Source organism: Bos mutus, chromosome 12 (assembly GCF_027580195.1).
Source record: "Bos mutus isolate GX-2022 chromosome 12, NWIPB_WYAK_1.1, whole genome shotgun sequence".
In the NCBI taxonomy this organism is placed as follows: Eukaryota; Metazoa; Chordata; class Mammalia; order Artiodactyla; family Bovidae; genus Bos; species Bos mutus.
The window spans coordinates 30,993,682-31,017,344 of record NC_091628.1 but is presented as its reverse complement, the minus strand read 5'-3'; the positions used below and the strand labels follow the sequence as shown (position 1 = coordinate 31,017,344).

The 23,663-nt window shown below is 43.3% G+C and overlaps 1 protein-coding gene across 1 annotated transcript in view; it reads left to right on the top strand.

The window, feature by feature from the left end:
• The window catches only part of MTUS2 (microtubule associated scaffold protein 2), a 383,765-nt gene that overhangs the window by 234,062 nt on the left and 126,040 nt on the right, over positions 1-23,663 (top strand). The window contains 1 exon segment of the mRNA XM_070380475.1: positions 8,583-8,744. Coding sequence (XP_070236576.1) covers positions 8,583-8,744 — 162 coding nt within the window.

Sequence of the window (23,663 nt, the reverse complement as noted above, 5' to 3'; positions counted from 1 at the left end):
GACTCCTGGGAGACTGTCCTGAGGAAGATACGCAGGCCAGCCTTGGATTAGTGAGAAGTCAACACTTGCTCTGGGCTTCCCGGGTGGCTCAGTGTAAAGAATTCACCTGCCAGTGCAGGAGACATGGGTTTGATCTTTGGATCGGGGAGATTCCTTGGAGAGGGAAACTACAACTCTCTCCAGTATTCTTGCCTGGAGAATTCCATGGACAAGAGGAGCCTAGTGGGCCGCAGGCCATGGGGTCATGAAGAGCAGACACAACTGAGAAACTAAAGAACAGCAGCGACACACTTGCTCTAGGTGAGGTGGGAGGAGTGAGAGGCGTGCTGCGTGTTTTTCCTTCTTTCCTTAGGACTTCGGTTACTGGGGAGAGATGGATAAAGGAGCATGGTTCTTTAGAGGTACCTCTTCAGAGCTAGACCCCAGTCATTGTGTTGGAGAGACGTGAAGCCATGAGATGTTGGTGGTTGGAAGAAAAACAAGAGGCAGTAGCCTGATGAGACTAATATGCTTTGAATGAGGCTCAGTGTTGGCTTAGTGGGCATAGGGTCAGTGTTGCCTTTACTGAGGGCTTAGATGTGTCCAATACTATTCTAAGCACTTTAGTCTAAATATGTATAATAGTAACTCCTTTAAAGCAATAACTGTGATGATATCCACTGTTATCCTCCCTTTTACAGCTGAAGAAATGAAACATAGAGAGAGTGAACCTCTTGTCCAGGCTTTGAATCTAGGCCATCTTAACATTTAACTATTATCCTCTCAAACTTTATCAAACCCCGAGATGAATGCTTAAGATGAGACTGAAGCAAGAACTGAAATGATACAGAGTAAAAATAATAGGTAAACAGTACACTCTCGGGGAGAGGGGTGGGATGCTTGGGCAAAGGACCCCAAAACTGTTAAATTCTGATGTTTATTTTTCTGCATATTGTTTTAAAAATGTTTGAAAAGCACCTCACTACATCACAGCCAGTTGACACCTTTTAAACCACAAATTCCTCCCCCCCACCTTGGCCATGCTTAGTATGTCTGCGTTCATGGGAGCTGTTGAGGAAAGTGCGAAGCTTTTAGAGCATCTCCGGGCTCAGAAATGGAGAAAAGGAATTGGCTACGAAGGGAAGCACTGTCCCCATGGGATAGGTTTGCACTTAGTCCGTCCTTCATCCATACAGCAAGTACTTCTCCAGCACAGCCTTGTTGATAGTAGAACAGGAAGTCACAGTGCGGAATCCTGCCTGCCTGGAGTTTGCAGTCGAACTGTCAGAAAACTATGGTGGGACCAGATAGTGGAAGAATTAGAGTACCAGAAGGCTTCCCTGATGGCTCAGTTGGTAAAAAATCTGCCTGCAATGCAGGAGACCCGAGTTCAATTGCTGGGTCGGGAAGATCCGCTGGAGAAAGGATAGGCTACCCATTCCAGTATTCTTAGGCTTCCCTTGTGGCTCAGCTGGTAAAGAATCTGCCCGCAATGCAGGAGACCTGAGTTCGATCCCTGGGTTGGGAAGATCCCCTGGAGAAGGGAAAGGCTACCCACTCCAGAATGCTTGCCTGGAGAATTCCATGGACACAGTCCATGGGGTTGCAAAGAGTCAGACATGACTGAGCGACTTTCATTTTCTCTTTGGAGTACCAGAAAGACAACTTTGGAATTTACTTGGAAAATCTGGTAGAAGTATAGGGAGGGGATGCACTGAACGAGGGAGCATTGAAGGGGGTGGGAGGGGAAGGGTAGGGCCCTACCACTGTGTCCCCAACAGGTGCTAAGGGACTGACGTGGGCAGACAAGAGGTATAAATCTGGAGTCTGTAACGGAAATGGAAGCACACTGCCTTGAATTGGTTGATAAAAGGGAGAAAGTCAGGAGGGTTCCGACACTTCAATTCTAAGTTTCAAGAGCAATGATGATCATTAATAATCAAAAAGATGGTCATACTGAGTTAAGTAAGTCAGAGAAGGATAAATATCAAATGACATCCCTTATGTGAGGAATCTAAAAAGACATGTTACAAATGAACTCCCTTAAAAAACAGAAAGAGACTCACAGACTTAGTGAACTTACGGCTGCTGGGGGGAGGATGGTGGGAAGGGATAGTTAGGGAGTTTGGAATGGACACGTGCACACTGCTATATTTAAAATGAATAACCAACAAGGACCTACTGTACACAGGGATCTGTGCTCAGTGTTATATGGCAGCCTGGATGGGAGAGGAGTTTGGGGGAGACTGGATACATGTATATGTATGGCTGAATCCCTTCACTATCCACCTGAAACTGTCATTGTTAATTGGTTTATGAAAGTGAAAGTCGCTCAGTCGTGTCCGAGTCTTTGCAACCCCATGGACTATACAGTTCATGGAATTCTTCAGGCCAGAAAACTGGAGTGGCTAGCCCTTCCCTTCTCCAGGGGATCTTCCCAACTCAGGGATCGAACTCAGGTCTCCCGCACTGCAGGCATATTCTTTACCAGCTGAGCCACAAGGGAGGCCCAAGAATACTGGATTGGGTAGCCTATCCTTTCTCCAGCAGATCTTCCCGACCCGGGAATTGAATTGGGGTCTCCTGCATGGCAGGCAATTCTTTACCAACTGAGCTGTCAGGGAAGCCCCTAATTGGTCTATATTCCAATACAAAATAAAAAGTTTAAATAAGTAAATAAAATGCTTGTTCCCTGGGGGGATGGCTTAGGTTGAGAAAACAAAGGTTAAAAAAATAATAGTAATAAAGGAGGGTGGGGGCTAGTGTGCAGCAGAGAGAAATGTTTACTTTAGACATTCCCTGTTGCCCAGCCTCTCCACTTAAAGTGATGTCCCCTCCTTCACCCTTGAGTTTCTCCTGCTCCTGTGTTTCTTTCATAACTGATGGCAGTTAGAGATGATCTTGTTTATCTGTACCTGTTTGGGTCTGGATGTCCTCCCACTGGAATGTAAGTGGTGTGAAGACAGGACCATGTCTGTCAGGCGCCCCCTGCCCAGGGCAGAGCCTGCCACAGAGTCTTGATCTTCTTCATTCAGACAAAGATACATCTTTGCTGAAATGATAAGCTAGCAGGTTTACCTTAGCACTTCAGTGAGAAATAAAGCATACACCTGAGTTAAAATATGTGGGAGGCAGGAAATAAAACATTCAGTTGGTACTTTAATAATTAAACTAAATTTTGCTGCCAAGTGATAAATATGGCTAAGTCAATGAAATATGCATCAGTGAAGCAATTGTGCAGCCAGAACATTATACAACTTGATTGCTTGGGATTGTTTAAAAAAATCAGTGAAGATTAATCATTATAATACAGATAAATACTCAGAATCAAAGAAAGATGTTTCTTCAAGTTTGGCTGTAATGCCTTCATGGTATTAATAACAGATTTGCTATTTTTGTACAGTCTTCCCAACCTCATTCTAGTCTAGTTGATGTTCATCTCTCAATCCATTCTTTTCTTCTTTTAAAGCTCAGCTTCAGCTATCCACATTCCCAGTAAGTGATGTAGGGATATGGATCGGAAACCCTGGCTGCAGTCATGGTCAGAATCATCCTTTGCAGCAGGTTGGGGGGACACACTCATCACTTTGTGGGGTGCTCTCAGGGCTCCTGTATATCTACCCTTCCTCCTTCTGGTGTCTCAGATCCTTCCAGGGACTTTTATTCTTGCAGTGCCGCCTTGTCTGGCCTGAATTTTCACACATCCTCCTCTGTCCGTGGTGCAGGCCCACATCTACTCAGACTCATCATTCGTGCATGCTTATCCACTGCAGGAGACTCGGGCTGGTTGAGAATGGGATGGCTAGTTACACGCGTGGACCACTCCCACTGGCTGGGTCCTCAGGAGCATCTCTGGCTGACACAGCCATGGTTCATTTCCAGTTGCTTTCTCCTTTTATCGAGCAGTGGTTTGATATTGTCTGCATTGTTGTCAAATACTAGAGCAGTTACAGAATTCAGCAGCCCTTTGCAAATTCAGAGGACTTGTCATTTACTCAATAAAGTGTCTTTAAGTGCTGGTCAACTTCAGCTGGTTTTCAAAGAGGGGTATTCGCTACTGCCAACTGTCTCCCACAATAATGGACAAGAAGGGAGTTCAGTTTTATTTTATTATATTATCTTGTTTCATTTTATTTTTTTGGTAATTCAAGACTTCTCTCAAAGGGGAGTACAAAGCTTCCTTGACACTTCATACTTCAAACAGATGAATTACTTCCCAGCCTGGATAACAGCAGAATTTCCAAATTGAGATGTTCACTGAATTATAAATTTCATGTAAGAGAATAATACCGAGCACAAAAGGATTTGATAAAAGGGTATTTGAACTCTGATACAAAATATTCCCCTTCTTAAGAATATTTAATAAACTGTTAAATAAAAGATGCCATGTGAAAGATTTGATGTTCAACTTCCAGTGCAGTTTTCCGTAGGTAGATTATTCTGGCAGTATGTCAGCAGGAGGCTGAACATTAGCTAATTCCATGTGAATTTAGTGATGTTGAAATTTTTCATGCCTCTGTTGGCCATCTATATATTTTCTTTGTAAAAATGTCTATTCGGCTCCTCTGCGTATTTTTAATAGGGTTGTTGAGTTGTATGAGTTCTTTAAATATTTTGGATATTAACTCATTATTGGATATATTACTTGCAAATATCTTCTCCCATTTGGTAGGTTGTCTCCTAATTTTATTGATGGTTTCCTTCACTGTGCAGAAGCTTTTTAGTTTGATATCATCTTGTTTGTTTATTTTTGCTTTTGTTTCCCTTCCCTGAAGAGACATTTGTGGATCGATACTGCTAAGACCGGGGTCACAGAGTGTGTACTGCCTGTGCTTTCTTCTAGGAGTTTCATGGTTTCAGGTCTTGTATTCAGGTCTTTAATACATTTTGACCTGATTTTTGTGTACTGTGTGGCAGTGGTCTGGTTTCATTTTTTCTGCTCCTGTGCTTACTTTTAAATCTGAAATTCAGGGTACAGTGTGCCCTGAGTGTCATCATCTTTGTACTGTTTGTGTGAATCAAATGTATTTCCTATCCCTGTCTTTCGTTGTTTTTGTTCAGTCCCCAAGTCATGTCTGACTCTTTGTGACCCCATGGACTGCAGCACGCCAGACTTCCTGGTCCTTTACCATCTCCAAGAGTTTGTTCAAACTCATATCCATTGAGTCATTGATGCCATCCAACCATCTCATCCTTTGTCACCACCTTCTCCTGCCCTCAATCTTTCCCAACATCAGGGTCTTTTCCAATAAGTTGACTTTTTGCATCACTTGGCCAAAAAATTAGAGCTTCAGCGTCAGTCCTTCCAGTGAATATTCAGGGTTGATTTCCTTTAGGATGGACTGGTCTGATCTCCTTGCAGTCCAAGGGACTCTCAAGAGTCTTCTCCAGCACCACAGTTCAGAAGCATCAATTCTTCGGCACTCAGCTTCTTTATGATCCAACTCTCACATCCGTACATGACTACTGGAAAAACCATAGCTTTGACAACATGGACCTTTGTTGGCAAAGTGATAGCCCTGTTTAGAACTATTTAAAACCTTACACAGGACCTTCAGAGAACTATAGGGCATAGGTTCTGTGTTAGGAAATAGCCATCTTTATTCTTCCTTCCTAAATACTGTTTTATTAAGAGACAAAACAGATTTCACTCATTTTAAACAGACTTTCAGGTCTTCAGAGGGAGGAAAGCAGCCATCTCTTACTCTGAGGGGTTGAATTAAACTCCTGAACATTTGAACACTAAAGCCATTTTAATAATATTATCATTTTGATGCAGGCCCTATCTGCATAGAATGTTAGGGCTATCCTTTTAAAATGATAGAAACAAAAACTTTAATCTTTCACTACAATTACATATATATCTTCCAGCTGTCAGTGTGTATTTTCCATGGTAGACAGTCACGTTCCTAACTGGATAGTTTTCATCCCAACAGGCAGTAATCTCAGTATATTCAGGCTTTCTATTTAATTTGGTAGATTAGTCTTTGCAGCTGTTACTCAGAGGTGCATTTAGAAGATTTATCCTTTTTTTTTTTTTTTTTCTTCCAATTTTATTTTATTTTTAAACTTTACATAATTGTATTAGTTTTGCCAAATATCAAAATGAATCCGCCACAGGTATACATGTGTTCCCCATCCCAAACCCTCCTCCCTCCTCTCTCCCCATACCATCCCTCTGGGCCGTCCCAGTGCACCAGCCCCAAGCATCCAGCATCATGCATCGAACCTGGACTGGCAACTCGTTTCCTACATGATATTTTACATGTTTCATTGCCATTCTCCCAAATCTTCCCACCCTCTCCCTCTCCACAGAGTCCATAAGACTGTTCTATACATCAGTGTCTCTTTTGCTGTCTCATACACCGGGTTATTGTTACCATCTTTCTAAATTCCATATATGTGCGTTAGTATACTGTATTTATGTTTTTCCTTCTGGCTTACTTCACTCTGTATAATAGGCTCCAGTTTCATCCACCTCATTAGAACTGATTCAAATGTATTCTTTTTAATGGCTGAGTAATACTCCATTGTGTATATGTACCACAGCTTTCTTATCCATTCATCTGCTGATGGACATCTAGGTTGCTTCCATGTCTTGGCTATTATAAACAGTGCTGCGATGAACATTGGGGTACACGTGTCTCTTTCCCTTCTGGTTTCCTCAGTGTGTATGCCCAGCAGTGGGGTTGCTGGATCATAAGGCAGTTCTATTTCCAGTTTTTTAAGGAATCTCCACACTGTTCTCCATAGTGGCTGTACTAGTTTGCATTCCCACCAACAGTGTAAGAGGGTTCCTTTTCTCCACACCCTCTCCAGCATTTATTATTTGTACACTTTTGGATCGCAGCCATTCTGACTGGTGTGAAATGGTACCTCATAGTGGTTTTGATTTGCATTTCTCTGATAATGAGTGATGTTGAGCATCTTTTCATGTGTTTGTTAGCCATCTGTATGTCTTTTTGGAGAAATGTCTATTTAGTTCTTTGGCCCATTTTTTGATTGGGTCGTTTATTTTTCTGGAGTTGAGCTGTAGGAGTTGCTTGTATATTTTTGAGATTAGTTGTTTGTCGGTTGCTTCATTTGCTATTATTTTCTCCCATTCTGAAGGCTGTCTTTTCACCTTGCTAATAGTTTCCTTTGATGTGCAGAAGCTTTTAAGGTTAATTAGGTCCCATTTGTTTATTTTTGCTTTTATTTCCAATATTCTGGGAGGTGGGTCATAGAGGATCCTGCTGTGATGTATGTCGGAGAGAAGATTTATCCTTTAATAGGAATAGATGGTGGTGTCATATATTGTCTTTAAGAGATTACACATATAGCCAGCATAGTAGGTTTAAAAATTTATAGAGGAGAAAAAATGGGCCACGACCATTCTGGCATTTAAATCTGACACAAATCCCAGTATGCCCTGTCTTCAGAGCAGCCCATCATAAAGAAGCTATTCTGTTGACACAGAGCCTGTTTCTATGTTGAATAGAAAACTGAAATGACCAATAGACATCTTCTGCCTTTGCAATAAACTGGGCTCTAATGCAGGGTCCTCTTAATTTGATGCTGTTGCTGCTGTTTAGTCATTCAGTCGTGTCTGACTCTTTGCAACCCCATGGACTATAGCCTGCCAGGCTCCTCTGTCCTTGGGATTTTCCAGGCAAGAATCCTGGAGTGGGTTGCCATTTCCTTTTCCAGGGGATCTTCAGACCTAGGGATGGAATTTGCATCTCCTGCATTGACAGGCAGGTTCTTTACCACTGAGCCACTAGGGTAGCCCCCTTAGTTTGATGAGGCCTCGGCTTGTCAGATCAAAAGCTTCGTGAATTTCAAGGGGATTCTCTGCCTGCATGCTTCTCACCCATCTCCCTTTATCCCAAGGCCCTTATTCTGAAGATGAAATGAGTGGGTTTCAGGGAGCCCTGAATCCTCTTCTGGACCAGCGGCGTACGTGTGTGTGTCCTTACTCTCATCTCCTCTGGGACACTTACATTGGTTTTCAGAAAAGTGTTGCTCATCCTCTGACAGTTATAAAATGAATGCTTATCATATGTGTGTACAGCTTGTTGTTTAGTTGTTCAGTCATGTCCGACTCTTTTGTGATCCTATGGACTATCACCCACAAGGCTCCTCTCTCCATGGGATTTTCCAGGCAAGAATACTAGAGTGGGTTGCCATTTCCTTCTCCAGGGACTCTTCCTGACCCAGGGATCAAACCTGTGTCTCCTGCATTGGCAGGTGGGTTCTTTACCACTGAACCATCTGGGAAGCCTGTGTATGCAGCTGCACATCCAGAAAAGCAAATTGTGTGTGCATGCGTGTGCGTATGTGTGTGTGTGTGTGTGTAAAATCTTCAGTGGAGCGAAGCTGTTCTTGGCTTTGGTGGAGCCTGTGGCGTGTGGGTTTGGAGGACAGACTTCCCTGCAGTGACTGAAGGCAACCTCTTTTTCCACATCTCATCCCAGAGAAATGCTTTTCAAGGCCACTCATCAGGAGTTGGGTCAAGTTCTGATGCAGGTGGAGGCTTCAGGGATAGATAGGTGGTGGTGACCAGCAAGGGGTCTACCCGTTTTTCATGACACTGTCATTAACGCACAGTCTGCCTCCTGCAGGTTCATCCTTTGGAACTGAAGACCAGCCACCTCTAAAGGCAGCTCTCCCTGCCAAAGACACACCCAAGGGGGCTGGCCGGGCAGCCCCTCCAGTTTCCTCCAGCGCGACCACACCCCGCAGGAGTTTGCTTCCGGCACCGAAATCCACATCCACACCGGCTGGTAAGACTCATGCTGCAGAGAAACTGCAGTGGAGAGCTTTTTCTGAGAGCCTCTGGGTACATCAGCTGTTTAGACGGGATGACAGATGTCTTTCCGGTGGCTTTTAATATTAGTGGTAATAATAGTACCACGATTCTCAAGGCACTTTCATCTATTCCTGTGTTTAAATTCTTAAAACTCCTTCTTACTCCTCCTAGTGACTGGTAACCCATCAAATCACAGATTCCAGTGCCAAAAAAAAAAAAAGGGTCAAGCTCATTTAGGCTCATTTTGCTTAGGGAAGCAGGTGCTGATGAAATCTATCACTGGAAGGATGGTGGGAGCTAGCTACAGACTCTGCAACCCGGGAGTGATCACATGGTCCCTGGGGGAACACTGCTGCCTCAACAGGGATGTAGGGGTTCTGTCCCCCTGCACATTCCAGGCTAGTTCCATCCAGGCCGGGATGCAGGGATCAGCAGCTATGGCAGAAGGCTGGCTCCAGAGTCATGTTGTGCTTGCCGTGTCCAGGCCAGCAAAGCCAATGCCCCTCCTGACCTGGGAAGCTAGTGACAGACGCAGGGGACTCAACTGATGTAAAGGTGTGACACGTGAAGGTGCTTGTCAGCAGCTGAAGCTGCTGGATGTGGCCCCCGCCTGCCTTCTCCTCCCGTGTCTCACGCATGTGTGTTTGCCTTCAGGATGTCCAAGCATCCAGAGTGTGGCTTAGCCTCATCTTCTGCACTACGTGTAGGAAGATACTGAGAGTGAGGGAGCCTGGGTCTTGAGCCTGAATCCACGTTAGATGGTTCACCTCTGACGGTGTTCATTCCTCCGTGTTATTCTTCTATGCTCCTGTGCTCATGTACCAGCGATATGTACACATAGATGGGCCTGGTTCCTAAAAGTAAACTTGCATTGTACCTATTTTTTTTTTTTTTTGATGTGGACCATTTTTAAAGTCTTTATTGAATGTGTTGCAATACTACTTATGTTTTATGTTTTGTTTGTTTGGTTTTTTTTTTTGGCCAAGAGGCATGTGGGATCTTAGCTTCCTGACCAGGGATCAAACCCACATCCCCTGCTTTAGAAGGCGGAGTCTTAACCACCAGACCACCAGGGAAGTCCTATACATTTTTCTACATGTCACTTTCCTTACTGAAGGCACGTCATAGAGCTGCCCTCAAAGTCAGTGCATGGCTGTTTTCCACTGGTTGCCTAGTGTGGCTATACCATGATCTATTCAGACATTCCCCTACCGGCAGGCATTCACTTTGTAACTCGCATTTGCCACTATTAACTGATGCTTCGGTACATGTCCTTGAACAGGTGACATTCTTTCTACAAGATTGATCCCCAGGAGTGGGATGGCTGTGCTTGATGTGTTAATGGATATGACTGGATTCCTTTTCAAAGGCTTCATTTCCACCCATATCGCTGATAAGAATAGATACTTATCATTTAAAAAAAAAAAGTGTCCATTTAATGGGAGTGAAATTATATTTCAGTGTTATTTTAATTTGCATTTCCCTGATCACTTCAATGGAGCATCACCTCATAATCCCCTCTCAGTTCAGTTTAGTTCAGTCGCTCAGTCGTGTCCGACTCTTTGCGACCCCATGAATCGCAGCACGCCAGGCCTCCCTGTCCATCACCATCTCCCGGAGTTCACCCAGACTCACGTCCATCGAGTTAGTGATGCCATCCAGACATCTCATCCTCCGTTGTTTCCTTCTCCTCCTGCCCCCAGTCCCTCCCAGCTGGGGACATGTAAATTGACCTGTTTGGTTTTTTCTTCCTCAGTGGAGGGAAAGCTCCCGGGGACAGTGACCTTGTCCCATTTATTTAGCCCAGTATCCCTGATCCTGCAGTCGCCTCAGTGACTAACTCCCAGTGGCTACTTAGCATCTATTCGTTAACAGTCGGATGAATCAACAAATCAGTGAATGAATGTCACACGACCTATGACTCTCTTTTAGTTCCAGTTTCTTAACATGTTTGGTTTGGGTTTAAATAGAAAATAAGTAGACAAGCCTACAGTGAGTTAAAATACAGTTGTTGAATAAATCCTGTAGACCTGTGTTTATCAAATTTTAGTGCCTCAAAACTACCTGTAGAGCTTGTTAGAAAAGATTACTGGCTCTCGTCCTGAGTGACTTATTCAGTGGGTCTGGGGTGAAGCCTCAGAAATTGCATTTCTAGTAAATTCCTGGGCTTCCCAGGTGGCTCAGTGGTAAAGAATCTGCCTGCCAATGTTCAATCCCTGGGTCAGGAAGATCCTCTGGAGAAGGAAATGGCACCCACTCCAATATCCTTGCCTGGGAAATCCCACGGACAGAGGAGCCTGGTGGGCTACAGTCCATGGGGTCACAAAGAGCGCACAACTGAGCACATAGCACATAACTTAATACACATAAGGCTCTGCATTTGATTTTCCAAAGACATAAAACTTCTTATACATTTTCCCATTATTGACAAGGAGGAGGTGTTAAGGTGTTTAGAACAAGAGTTAATTACCACCATTTGCTAGATGGAGGACCCCACCCCAGCCTCTGTGTAAACCCTTGGCTGTGGCCCCTGTGAAATGGACTCATCTGGGGAAAGTGTGGATTGGGAAAATAGAGCAGAAGATGAGAGATTTCAGGACATTCTCTTCTAACTTTCATCTCACTCCAACACCTAATTTAATAACAATTTAAAAATTATGATTAAAAGATACATTTTATTACTGAATTTTAACTTTGCATTTATCCTATAGGTATGAATTTTTCATTTAAATAAAATGTAGTTCCTAATACCAAATCAGCTTTCCCATTGCCTTGTTCTGTCATCAGGCTAATTAAAAAGCAGAAGGCAGGCATGCAAATTACAGTTAAATTCCAAATAATTGGGTTTCTTGGGACTGTAGGGTATTTGGGTTATTCTAATTACTTGGGTAACACCAACCCTTGTTTTAACTCATGCTGGTATTTCTAAACTGTGATGTGTCACTTCTTTCCCTTGGTGATTCCAGGCTAATGATGGCAAGCTCTTGTGTCTTTGGGTCAACTGTTCAATTACTGTCATCCATGTCTTCAAATGCAATATGTACCCACAATAGAACATGCCTGGGGAATGCTTGGGCTGTTTCTTTTAACCTAGATTTCTGATGTGAGTTTTTTCTGTGAGTAACTTTTTTCTGGTTTGTTTATTCAGGAAACATTTTAAACACTTGCTTTAAGCCATAGGTGACTTAGATTCAAGAATAATTAGAACAGTCACAATAAGGTAAACAGAATTGTACACTAATAATTAGAGTGTCCCTTGGACAGCAAGGAGATTAAACAAGTCAATCCTAAAGGAAGTCAACCTTGAATATTCACTGGAAGGACTGATGCTGAAGCTGAAGTGTTTGGCCACCTGGTGCAAAGAACGGACTCATCTGAGAAGACCCTGATGCTGGGAAAGATTGAAAGCAGGAGAAGAAGGGGATGACAGAGGATGAGATGGTCGGATGGCATCACTGACTCAGTTGACATGAGTTTGGGCAAACTCGGGGAAATAGTGAAGCACAGGGAAGCCTGGTGTGCTGATGTCCATGGGGTCAGAGAGTTGGACACAACTGAGTGACTGAACAACAACAATTAGAGTGAGAACAAGAGATCTGTAATCTTATCAGCTGGCTGTCAGTTAATTCTAGCAGACCAGGAAGTCATTGTAAGATGGATTAAGGGGGACTTCCCTGGTGGTCCAGTGGCTAAGATTCTGTGCTCCGAGTGCAGGGGCCAGGTTCTGTCCCTGGTCAAGGCACTAGGTCCCACATGCCACAGCTAAAGATCCTGTGTGCTGCAGTTAGACTCGGTGCAGCTGAAATAAAGCAATATTTTTTTTAAAAGATGGGTTAAGAAACAAATGACCCAAAAAAGTTTAAATTAAATATAATAGACTTTTAAAATCACTTAATCACTTTCTCTTTATTTGTTTAATCATTTTCTAATTTGTTTATTTTGTAATCACTTTCTGATTTCAGCAAAGATACAAGGTAGCATGCAGTAAAGGGCCCAGAGGATTAAAAATCCAAGTAATAAAAAAGAGAAGAGCCTGATAAAACTGGACTCAGAGCTTCCTGGCTGCAAGAGCAAAAGAAAAAGCATAATTAGGGGGGAAAAAAATAGAGTGTGGCACTTTATCAGAAGAGAGAACTTGTTTTTTAGCACAAACGTGTATGTACGATTTTAATTTTGTGAATTTTTAAAAAATTACGTTGAACAACATAATGGACAACTTTAATAGTATATTTTTAAGCATATCTTTTCTGATAATAAAATAATTGAAATAGTTTAAAATTTGGGAATAGGGAAGGCCTTCCTGAACATGATATAAAACCTGGAAACCTTTAAAAAAAAAGATTTAACTACATACAAATTTTAAATTGTCTGCAATAATGAACATCATAGAATTAAGAAGGTTGATAGACTGAATGAAAATGCTGCAACAAAGTTTTAATATGAAAATCAATAGAAAAAATACAACTTAATTTGAAAAAATAGGTAAAATATATGAATGGGTGACTTAGACAATAGAAGAACAAAGTGGTCAGTGGCCATAAATATATGAAAAGATATTCAAATTCACTTAAAACCTATATACCTAACCTCTGTGCTGTGTTGCTTAGGCATTCTTACTCAGATGGAAGCCAGTTAATTACATTTTATTGAAATAACTGTCATTGAAAAATAAAGGTTGAGATTGAGTCTTCCTTTTTTTAAATTAACTTATTTTAATTGGAAGTTAATTACTTTACAATATTGTGATGGATTTTGCCATACATCGGTATGAATCAGCCATAGATATACATGTGTCCACCACATCCTGAACCCCCCCCACCTCCCTCCCCACCCCATCACTCCGGGTTGTCCCACAGCACGGGCTTTGGGTGCCCTGCATCATTCATCAAACTCCCGCTGGCTCGTAGTGTATATGTTTCAATGCTCTTCTCTCAAATCATCCCACCCTCTCCTTCTCCCACTAAGTCCAAAAGTCTGTTCCTTACATCTGTGTCTCCTTTGCTGCCTTGCACATAGGATCGTCGGTCCCATCTTCCCAGATTCCATATATATGTGTTAGTATTCATCTTTCTCTTTCTGACTTACTGTACTCTGTATAATAGGCTTTAGGTTCATCCACCGCCTTAGAACTGAGCGAGTGAGTCTTCTTTCTGGGACAATGCTAGTTATGCACACACTGCACCCTGATCCCCTACAATCCATTCTGGATTCTGTCCACGTCCCTTCTTTCCCTGGGCTTTCAGTCACAGGCTGAGAACTAATAACACTGTACTGAGCAAGATCTACTCCCAGAATATCATCTTCCTATAAGTTAATAAAGATCTTAGCTTCTTTGACATCAGTATGATGACAAAGGAAACTGTCATGGATTTAGTGCTAATGGTTAAAAAAAAAAAAGTATGGAACACCCTCTCCATTGCTATATAAAGAGAAGAATTTTAGAAACTTAACCTTAGTCTTTTAGTGACTCTTTGTCTCTGAATTTTCATGAAAAGCTGTTCTGTTGTTCGTATGTCAAATACAACATCTCACCAGGATGTTGATCTATGTAATTTTGCACAAATATTCAGGCTTTACCCATTGACTTTCCTAACTGGTCTGCAGTTGTTGTAGCAAAGGGGAGAATATTTTCAGTTGAAGTGTTGATCTGATGATAGGATACTGCTTGGTCAATATGCCTTCTGATTGTGTCATGTTGACACGATGTATTATGGAAAATAAAATTCCTTTATTCAGACTCAGCTATATAGAAGGATTTCGTATGGCTATACAGAGAATGAACAGCTGATGTCTTATTGTTTCGGTTTCTCTCCCCCTAAGGAAAAAATTCTCTGGGAATAGTGAGGCTGTTGCTTTGTGGGTACAGAAGCTCCACTTGTATCACAAAAATTATTTTACTTCTTTAAAAGCAGGTTATTATTTCTGTATTAAAATCACAGATGTAGGTGTTTTTTGGCGTGTGTGTGTGCTCGCTCAGTTGCGTCCGACTCTTTGCAGCCCCATGGACTATAGCCCACCAGGTTCCTCTGTCCATAGAGTTTTCCAGGCAAGAATACTGGAGTGGATTGCCATTTCCTCCTCCAGGGGATCTTCCCAACACAGGGATTGAACCTGCATCTCTTGCATCTCCTGCATTGGCAGGCGGGTTCTTCACCACTGCATCACCTGAGAATTCCTATTTCTGGGTATACTATAGCCTTCCCTGGTGGCTCAAATGGTAAAGAATCTGCTTGTAATACAGGAGACCCGGATTTGATCCCTGAGTCGGGAAGATCCCCTGGAGAAGGGAATGGCAACCCACTCTAGTATTCTTGCTTGGAGAATTCCATGGGCAGAGGAGCCTGGTGAGCTACAGTCCATAGAGTTGCAAAGAGTTAGACACGACTGACAGACTAACACTTTCTTCTTTCTTCATAGTGTAAAAATACCAGTAGCGTGTCTGCACCGTCAGAATGTGTTTACCGAGCACTTGGATGTTCTGGGTTCTGTAAACAGCCTGCTCTAACATGTCTCCTCACCCTCCCTCCAGTCTGGCCAAGCATCATCTCCCCTCTCTGGGCACATCTAAATAAAGAGACTCAGTAAGAACTTGCTGAAACAAAATATGCAACTTTAGGACAAGACAGGACAGGTAAAGGGCTCACTTTGCCATGGGCATCTTGGATCTGGATGTTGGGGACTTGTTCTCACCATAGCAGGTGACGTATGCTCCTTTAATGGAAACGACTCTGAGAGGCAGTTCTGACGGTGAGAGAGTCATGGCACCGCACAGTGTGGAAGCCCATGCTGACCCAGGCGTGGGACCTGCAGGGGACAAGCCCAGAGCAATTAGGTTGCACTGGGCTCTTCAGTACAGGGGGTGTTATCACTTGGTGTTGGCTGTGTTCTCCCTGAGACGGGGTCCCCATGGTTCCCCCAGCTTTAGCTCATCAGTCCTCGTGAAGCCAACAGAGGGACCTGCAATGGCTTGGGGGTGGAGGTGTTTACAGGAGAGTAGAAGTGTTAGAAAGAACATTAGTGGGAGAAAAATTAAGGTGATACATTTGAGGCCTGTTCCTTTGCATGAGGTCCCAGAGATAGGAAAATATGGCGGGATGATGGATGGAGTGACTATCCATTGCATGGTTCAGAGGGTGATGTTTGTGGGTGTCTTGGAAGGCCTGTTTGCTGTTCTTTCTGGCCAGCAGTGGGTGGAGAGCTTCCTCCCCACCAGGCCAGAAGGCTCTGGGAGTCCCATGCTATGACCCCAGAGTCCAGCTCAGTCACTCTGGGCCGGGCAAAGTCAGGGGAGGTGTGGATGGGCTTCCATTCATTCCATGGAGGTTTCGAGAGCACCTTCTCTGAGTTGAGCTCTGTGTTGGATGCTGGGGGACATCACGTGAATGGGACAGACACAGTCCTTGTTTCTATAGGGCTGCTGGTGTCACAGGAGAAAAAAGCATAAAACTCACACTTACACACGTATTTAATTATGGTTATGCTGAGAGTAACAGGCTTCCCCAGTGGCTCAGCAGTAAAAAATGTATGCAGGAGACTTGGGTTCGATCCCTGGGTTGGGTTGATTCCCTGGAGTGGGAAATGGCAACCCACTTGGGTGTTTTTGCCTGGGAAATCCCTTGGACAGAGGAGCTTGAAGGGCTGTAGTCCACGGGGTCTCAAAGAGTTGGACAGGGCTGGGTGGACACACACCCACGCTGAGTGTACGGTGGAGGCGTATTTAACAGACCTAACACAGTGTGCAAAAAGCATGCAGGAGAGACCTAACCGGTCAGTCCGAGTTGCCAGGCGGCAGGAGTGGGGATGGCGTTCTGTGCAGGTGACCATGTAGATCCCCTCTTTGTAAATATTAGAGGTTCCCAGGTCTCCCTCCCCACTGAAAGTCTTGAACCTAGGCTGCTGACCACTAGATGGCTTGTTAATTTGAAAACGTGCAGCCTCCTCTCCCCTTTCAACCCTTTTGTGGAAGAACTGGAAAGCTGGTAAAAAGACAGGGTCAAAAATAAAAAAGTACAGAAAATGTACAGCTGCTTCCTCAGTCACTGCTTTTACTGGTGGGTCCCCTCTTCATCATCACACAAGCATTGCCCCTTAGGTGGTTCATTGGGACAGTTTGATTTTGTGTGTGGACACTTGAGTTTAAAGCTCTGATAACCTCATCCTCTGGGCACTTTAGTGGCCTCGAGGGCTGTTTAAAAATTATCATCGAAGTGTCACAGAATGATCCAGGTAAGGGACAAGATATATTTCTCTTAATCTGCCGTTTCTTTCATGGAAGCACGGATGATATTTTTGATGATTTGGGAGGTGCAATGGGACACGCCCATCGTACCAGCGAGAATTTGTAAAATACCACGACTCACTTGCTATTAAGCCCCCTGTAGGCTGGTGTGAAACCTGAAATGATGTGGTGGCCCCTCCAAAGTGGGGCAGAAAACCCTAACTCTCACGTAAGAGTATATGCACGTATTGCATCTCAAAGGTTGCACACCTGGTATTGTGCCCACTCTGCTTGTCAGCCTCCAAGAGCTATGGGAGCTGGGCCAGCAGTAATTAGTGCCAATGGTCCTGTGGAGCTGCTTTTGCGTTGTGATTTCTGACATTTATGTGCCTCATAACTCTGCCTCCTGAACTGTAAGTGCATTGTTATGCAAAATGCTTCCATGCTGTAGCCCCGTCTCTTAGCCTGATGAGCACGGCACTTTTAATTACATGTCAGTGTTTAAAACTTTCCAGTTCTCTCCAGATTTGTATGTTTTACTAGCTACCTTATGCTGATGAAATACCAAATACCCTGTTTACTGTCTTTGGGTGATGACGTTGGGGGGCTAGGAAAAATGAAAATATAATAAGAAAAAACAAATGCCAGCCATTCCTTTTCTAAGATAACTGGCAAAACATCACACATTTCTTGGACATTGCAGAGTCTTCGTGTATTCATCTTTGATCCATCGATCAGCATATTTGTGTCAAGCACTATTTCAGGCCCCACACTTTGTTATCAGTAATCTCTTCAGCAGCTGATCAGAGTCTAAAGCCCATGATGGACATGAGAAGCCAGTGTATGACTACCAGATGCAGGAGTATGAAATATAGAGTCCCCCAGTCTTAGAAGTGGAGAAGGAAATGGCAACCCATTCCGGTGTTCTTGCCTGGAGAATCCCAGGGACGGGGGAGCCTGGTGGGCTGCCGTCTATGGGGTCGCACAGAGTCAGACACGACTAAAGCGACTTAGCAGCAGCAGCAGCAGCAGCAGTCTCAGAAGTAGCTCTGACTGTTGAACAACCCACATGGCAGGTTGATGGGGATGAATGACAGCAGAATAAGTAATGTGACAGAGAAGACTGAGCGCCGAAGAATCGATGCTTTTGAACTGTGGTGTTGGAGAAAACTCTTGAGAGTCCCTTGGACTGCAAGGAGATCCAACCAGTCCATCCTAAAGGAGATCAGTCCTGAATATTCATTGGAACGACTGATGCTGAAGCTGAAGTTCATTCTGTAGTCTTGGCATGCCGCAGTCCATGGGGTCACAAAGAGTCAGATATGACTGAGCAACTGAACAACAGCAGTGTGACAATACCCTGCTGTGTATCCAAGCTGGACAGTGGCCAACCTGACGTCATGGTTCATGACGTCAAGTAGAATAATAATTGCCAGCATGTTTTGAGTACTTACTGTATGCTTGCCAGACCCACCATCTCATTGCATCCTTACTTATTATGATGTGCTGGTACTATTCTTAACCTTATTTTATAGATTAGGAAGCTGTGGATTAGAGAGATCAAGTCATTTTCTAAGGGTAATGAAACCGGAAGATTTCTGGGTTGACTTCAAGCCTGGGAATCTAGCTGCAAAACTTTTATTTTATCACCATAGCTTCTATTTTATAGTGGCCACTGTCTCAATTGTGAGTTATCATTTACCACATTGGTAGTTTACATTTTGAAGAAAAAGATGAATATTATCATAAAAGACAATCATAACATAGGCTGTAAAAAAATTAGAGAATTATAGTACAATAGTCCTTACAGTCAGGTGAATTCCTGACATTTTGAAACCACTTCTTATTTTCCTTTTTTCATTTCTTCTCCAGTATCTGTTTCTCCCCACATAATAAACAGGCCTGACGTCCTAAGTGAGTAATGAGAAATCACTTTCACACAGAACATAATGAGTAAAGCTATTCCTGTGATGGATTTGTGGGAGGAAAATAATCCAGTTCTCCTGGGGAATCAAGACTCTGCATGATCTGTTAGGTCCTGAGAACATGTGAATAAGTAAATCGTGGTGGGAAAAGTACTTGGATTTTTCGAAACTTCCTAAATAGAAACTGGGTTTTATTCACCGTGGCAGTTTTAGTTAGGTAAGTTCAAATGAAAGGAATGGTCTGAATTATTTGTCTTATTCTATCCAGTAATTTACTTTCCCATTAATTCAAGAACACAATAAAATCGTGCCTTTCAGGGCTAGCATTTCCCCCATACAAATATGATCTGCTTAGTATTAAAAGTGCCCAAGTAAAAAGGTTAAAAATTCCCTGGTGCCTCCTGACGGGCGGGAGGGAGGTCCAGGAGGGAGGGGTTGTATATGTACATGGAGCTGGGTCACTTCGTGCCACAGTGGAAACGAACACAACGTGGTGAAGCAGCTATACCCAATTTAAAGAAAATAGAGAAATCAGAGGGGAGGAAATGATGAAAGCAACATTTTAAGAAAATTTCCCTCCGCTGTAGGACTGGAACAGCCTACCAGGTGCCCAGCATAATGAATGAAAAAAGACCCTCACGGGACGGGCACATCATGAGATTTCATAAGACTGGGGAAAAGAAGAGGCACCAAGGTTGAACTTTAGAGTAGTACCTAACTTTCCCAAAGCACCCCTGAACACTGAAAGAAAGACGCCTTCTCAATCCCCAGGGGAATGATTGCCGCATCAGAATTCTGGGTTTAGCCAAGTGACCAACTGTAAGAAGAAATTTGCGGCCAAAGTGGGGTGTGTGAATTTCAGAGGTAAGGTTCTAGGTGATCCAAGGTGCAGGGTGATACCCAGGTTTCCTGATTAAAGGTGCCTAGTAAGAGTTGTTGTTGTTCAGTCGCTAAGGCATGTCCTGACTCTTTGTGACCCTGTGGTCTGTAGCCTACCAGATTCCCCTGACCTCCACTATCTCCTGGAGTTTGCTCAGATTCATGTCCATTGAGTCCCTGATGTAATCTAACTATCTCATCCTCTGCCACCCTTCTTGTTTTGCCTTCACTCTCTCCCAGCATCGAGGTCTTTTCTAATAAGTCAGCTCTTCACATCAAGTGGCCAAAGTGTTGGAGCTTCAGTGTCAGTCCTTCCAATGACTATTCAAGGTTGATTTCCTTTAGGATTGACTGGTTTGATATCCTTGCTGTCCAAGGAACTCTCGAGAGTCTTCTCCAGCACCACAACTCGAAAGTATCAATTTTTTGGTGCTTAACCTTCTTTATGGTCCAACTTTCACATCTGTACATGACTACTGGGAAGACCCTAGAAGAGTGGCAGTTGTCTAAGTACTGAAAGGCTGGGATGTCAAATGAGTTGTGCATGGGATCATGGACATTTCCCAGCTTGATGGCAGGACCTGAGGTAAGAGGAAGACCATGTCTAGGAGTAAGTGAAAGTCAGTAACTATAGCTGTAGTGACAGCAAGGAACAGTGTTAGAGTATATCAGCCAATAGTTAGGAACCTCCAAGGAAAAAGAGTTTAACACAAGCATAGGGCTTCGAGTTCCGGTGGGGTGGTGCTGGGTGGTTTGAAAGAGATCTCCTGACTGAAAGATAAGTTGGGTGAGGATGATGAGGACCATTTGAGAAAGTTACTCTGAAAGATTGAGGCCAGTTGTGGGTGGTAGTGGTTTAGTCACTCAGTCGTATCTGACTCCTTCAATCCCATGGACTATAGCCCACCAGGCTCCTCTGTTCATGGGATTCTTCAGGTAAGAATCCTGGAGTGGGTTGCTGTTTCCTTCTGCAAGGGATCTTCCAGACCCAGGAATCAAACCTAGGTCTCCTGCATTGCAGACAGATTCTTTACTGTCTGAACCACCAGGGAAGTCCATACTTGGGGATTATAAAACTTTTAAATAGATATGGTATTTTCCCCCAAACCTCACTCCTTCATTCTTACCTTTTCACAACAGTCTTCAAAAGTAAATTATCCCTGCTCTTATCCCAGGAAATAATTAGATCTCTGTTACAAGTCTGATTTTTGTAGGTCTTTATTTGAGCACAGAAATCTCCTTTATTCTACTTTGAATTTCCACTTCCCTCACACATGTAATAAAGGGTGTAGGAAATGGAATGAACCTTTAATAGTTTCAATCTAGCCTCATTTCAGGTATATTTAGACTGTTTCCCTCATTAACTCCATTTTCCACCAATGTCAGATATTTCTGTTGATTTTTTAAAACTACTATTGGCATGGGGATTCTCTGGCCATCCAGTGGTTAAGACTCTGAGAGCCCACTGCAGTGGGCATGGATTCGATCCCAGGTCAGGGAACTAAGATTCTGCAAGCCAAGAGTTGCAGTAAAAAAATATATTACTATTGGCAGCTAAAAGCTGTTTCTTTCTCTTATCTCTGCAACCCCTCTGGAGTCCTCTCTCACCCCCCCTCTCATTTATAACTCATCCAGGTTCCTCTTTTATTTGTTGTGTTTTTATCTAGATAATATTTCCTTTCTTCAACCCATTCAGTCCCTATAAATCTTTCCTTGAAATGGCCCCTCATTCTATCCATCTCCTAAGTGACAACAGAATCCCTGCTTCCTGGTTACATCATTCATGTTTTCCTATTCGCCTTCTGCAGCTCCATTGCCTGATAATCATAACTTACATTGTTGTCACATTTACCTTTCATTTTTCTTCCTGTTCCTCTTCATCTTCCTAACGGGGCCTTTCATGACATCTGGGCCAGGTCTGTTGGGCTAGGGGAATTAGAATTAGCCCCATTAATTCCACTTTCACAAGTGGATAGAATGAGAAAGTTAGACAGTTGGAGCATAAAGTCTCTGGCTGTGCAGGTTTCTTTATCCTTTTTGTTTCTTATCTTTTCTTACTTCTACTGAGATTTATTTTCAGGGATTGGTGGCCCATTGTGTGTGAGGTTAGGAGCCTATGAAAATTCCCTTTGATTATTTTTTTTTTCTTGATATGCTCATTTTATTAAAAAATATATATATAGCATTTTTCTTTTTATGAAAAAAAAATAGAGCATTTTTCTAACCATTATCTATAATCGAATTTTTTCTTTTCATTTTGATGTGCTCCCTGAGGATTCTGAATTAAGCATTGTCATTTGTCATCACATTTTTAAGAGCACAGCCTCGTGCTCATCCACCGCTCTTGACTGGGGGGCTCTGGTCCTGGGCTCAGGGCTCTGCTCAGGTGGACTTGGCGTTAAGCATCCGTGATGAGCAGGTTGTAAGAAAACACGAGGTGGGTCTTGGAGCAGCACGTGTTGGAGTCTTGCATGTGGAAGGCCCGTGTCCAGGAGAAGCTGAGCTCACACGCTCTTCTTTCCTCCACCGAGGAGCAGTGTCCAGGAGCTTTGCCAGGGAGCTCCTTTCGACCTAAGCCTCTGAGAGGCTGTTTGCTGCTCTGTTTATGGTGAAACGCTTTAGGGATTGTCTGGAAATAGGTGACTGCTGTCAGTGACTGTCAGTTTCAAATGAAACTCTATGACTTCTCCTCTGAGACCGGAGGGAGACCAGCCTTTCTCTCCCCACTGCCGCCTTCTTCTGCCCCCGCTCCAAGAGCTGCAGTGACAGGGTTCTGGACTTTGCACACACACAGCCGCATGGGGTAAGGGGCAGGATGGGGCAGAGTTGAGGGGTGGGAAGGCAGATGCCTGTCCAAAGTCCAACCAGGGGGCAAGAGCTTTTATAGATGGAGGGAGGGGGCTGTAGGCAGAAACAGCACAGTCAGCTCTGACAGTCATCTTGAAATTGGTCATTGGGGGTCTGACCAGCGCCATCTTGTTTTAAGTACAGTTAGCCTTCAGTTCCAGGGCATGCTCCCAATTTCCTTGAGGCCGGTTCTCAGAATTGTTACAGCTTATGTCACGGCTACAGTCTAGTCATTATATAGTTAGCCTCCACCTGGTGGAGGTTTCAGTATCTATGAGACAGCTCACGGCACATGGTTCAGAATATTATCCATAGCTCTTGAGAAGGACCTAAAGGTCCTTGGCTATGCTTACAGACTAAACTATCATTATTTGGTCTCCTGTGACTGTTTTCCTCTATTTCTGCATGTTCTCACTTCTCTGATTAAACTTATTCTTTGGCTAAATTTTTCCACAGACAGAAGACAGGCAGAGGACCTGGGGCAGGGGATGGGATGTGGGGGCAAGGACCATCGGGTCCTGCTCCATTTCAGTAGGTACTCTGGGATCTTACGGAGTAAAATGAAAGTTTACAGTGTACTTAAAAATTATTTACTCTGAGTCCACATTGCAAGAAAATTGCAGAAGCCACTGTATTCTTGACTAATTGCCCTAATTTTCTGTGCCATCAAGAGTTCCCTGAACCACAGAGAAATTTTCTCGGCAGCTCCGTGTTCCTACAGGGACAGGATCATGAAACTTTCGATCAAAGTTATGCTTGTGGAATTGTTTGTACTCAGCTGGTTGCTTTCCTTATTCCTTCATAGAGCAGACAAATTATTTTCATTTTGTTTTTGGTTTCATGGCTTTTGTTTTTTATTATAAAAACAATGTATGAGATCTTCATTAAAAGTGGAAATAATGCAGAAGCATATGAAAACAAAAAGTAAAATTCCCTTGATCCTACTGCTCAGAAGTAGTAGCCATTATCAAAAATATTTTAAAACTAGTAATATTTTAAGCTGGCTTACAACTCAATATTCAGA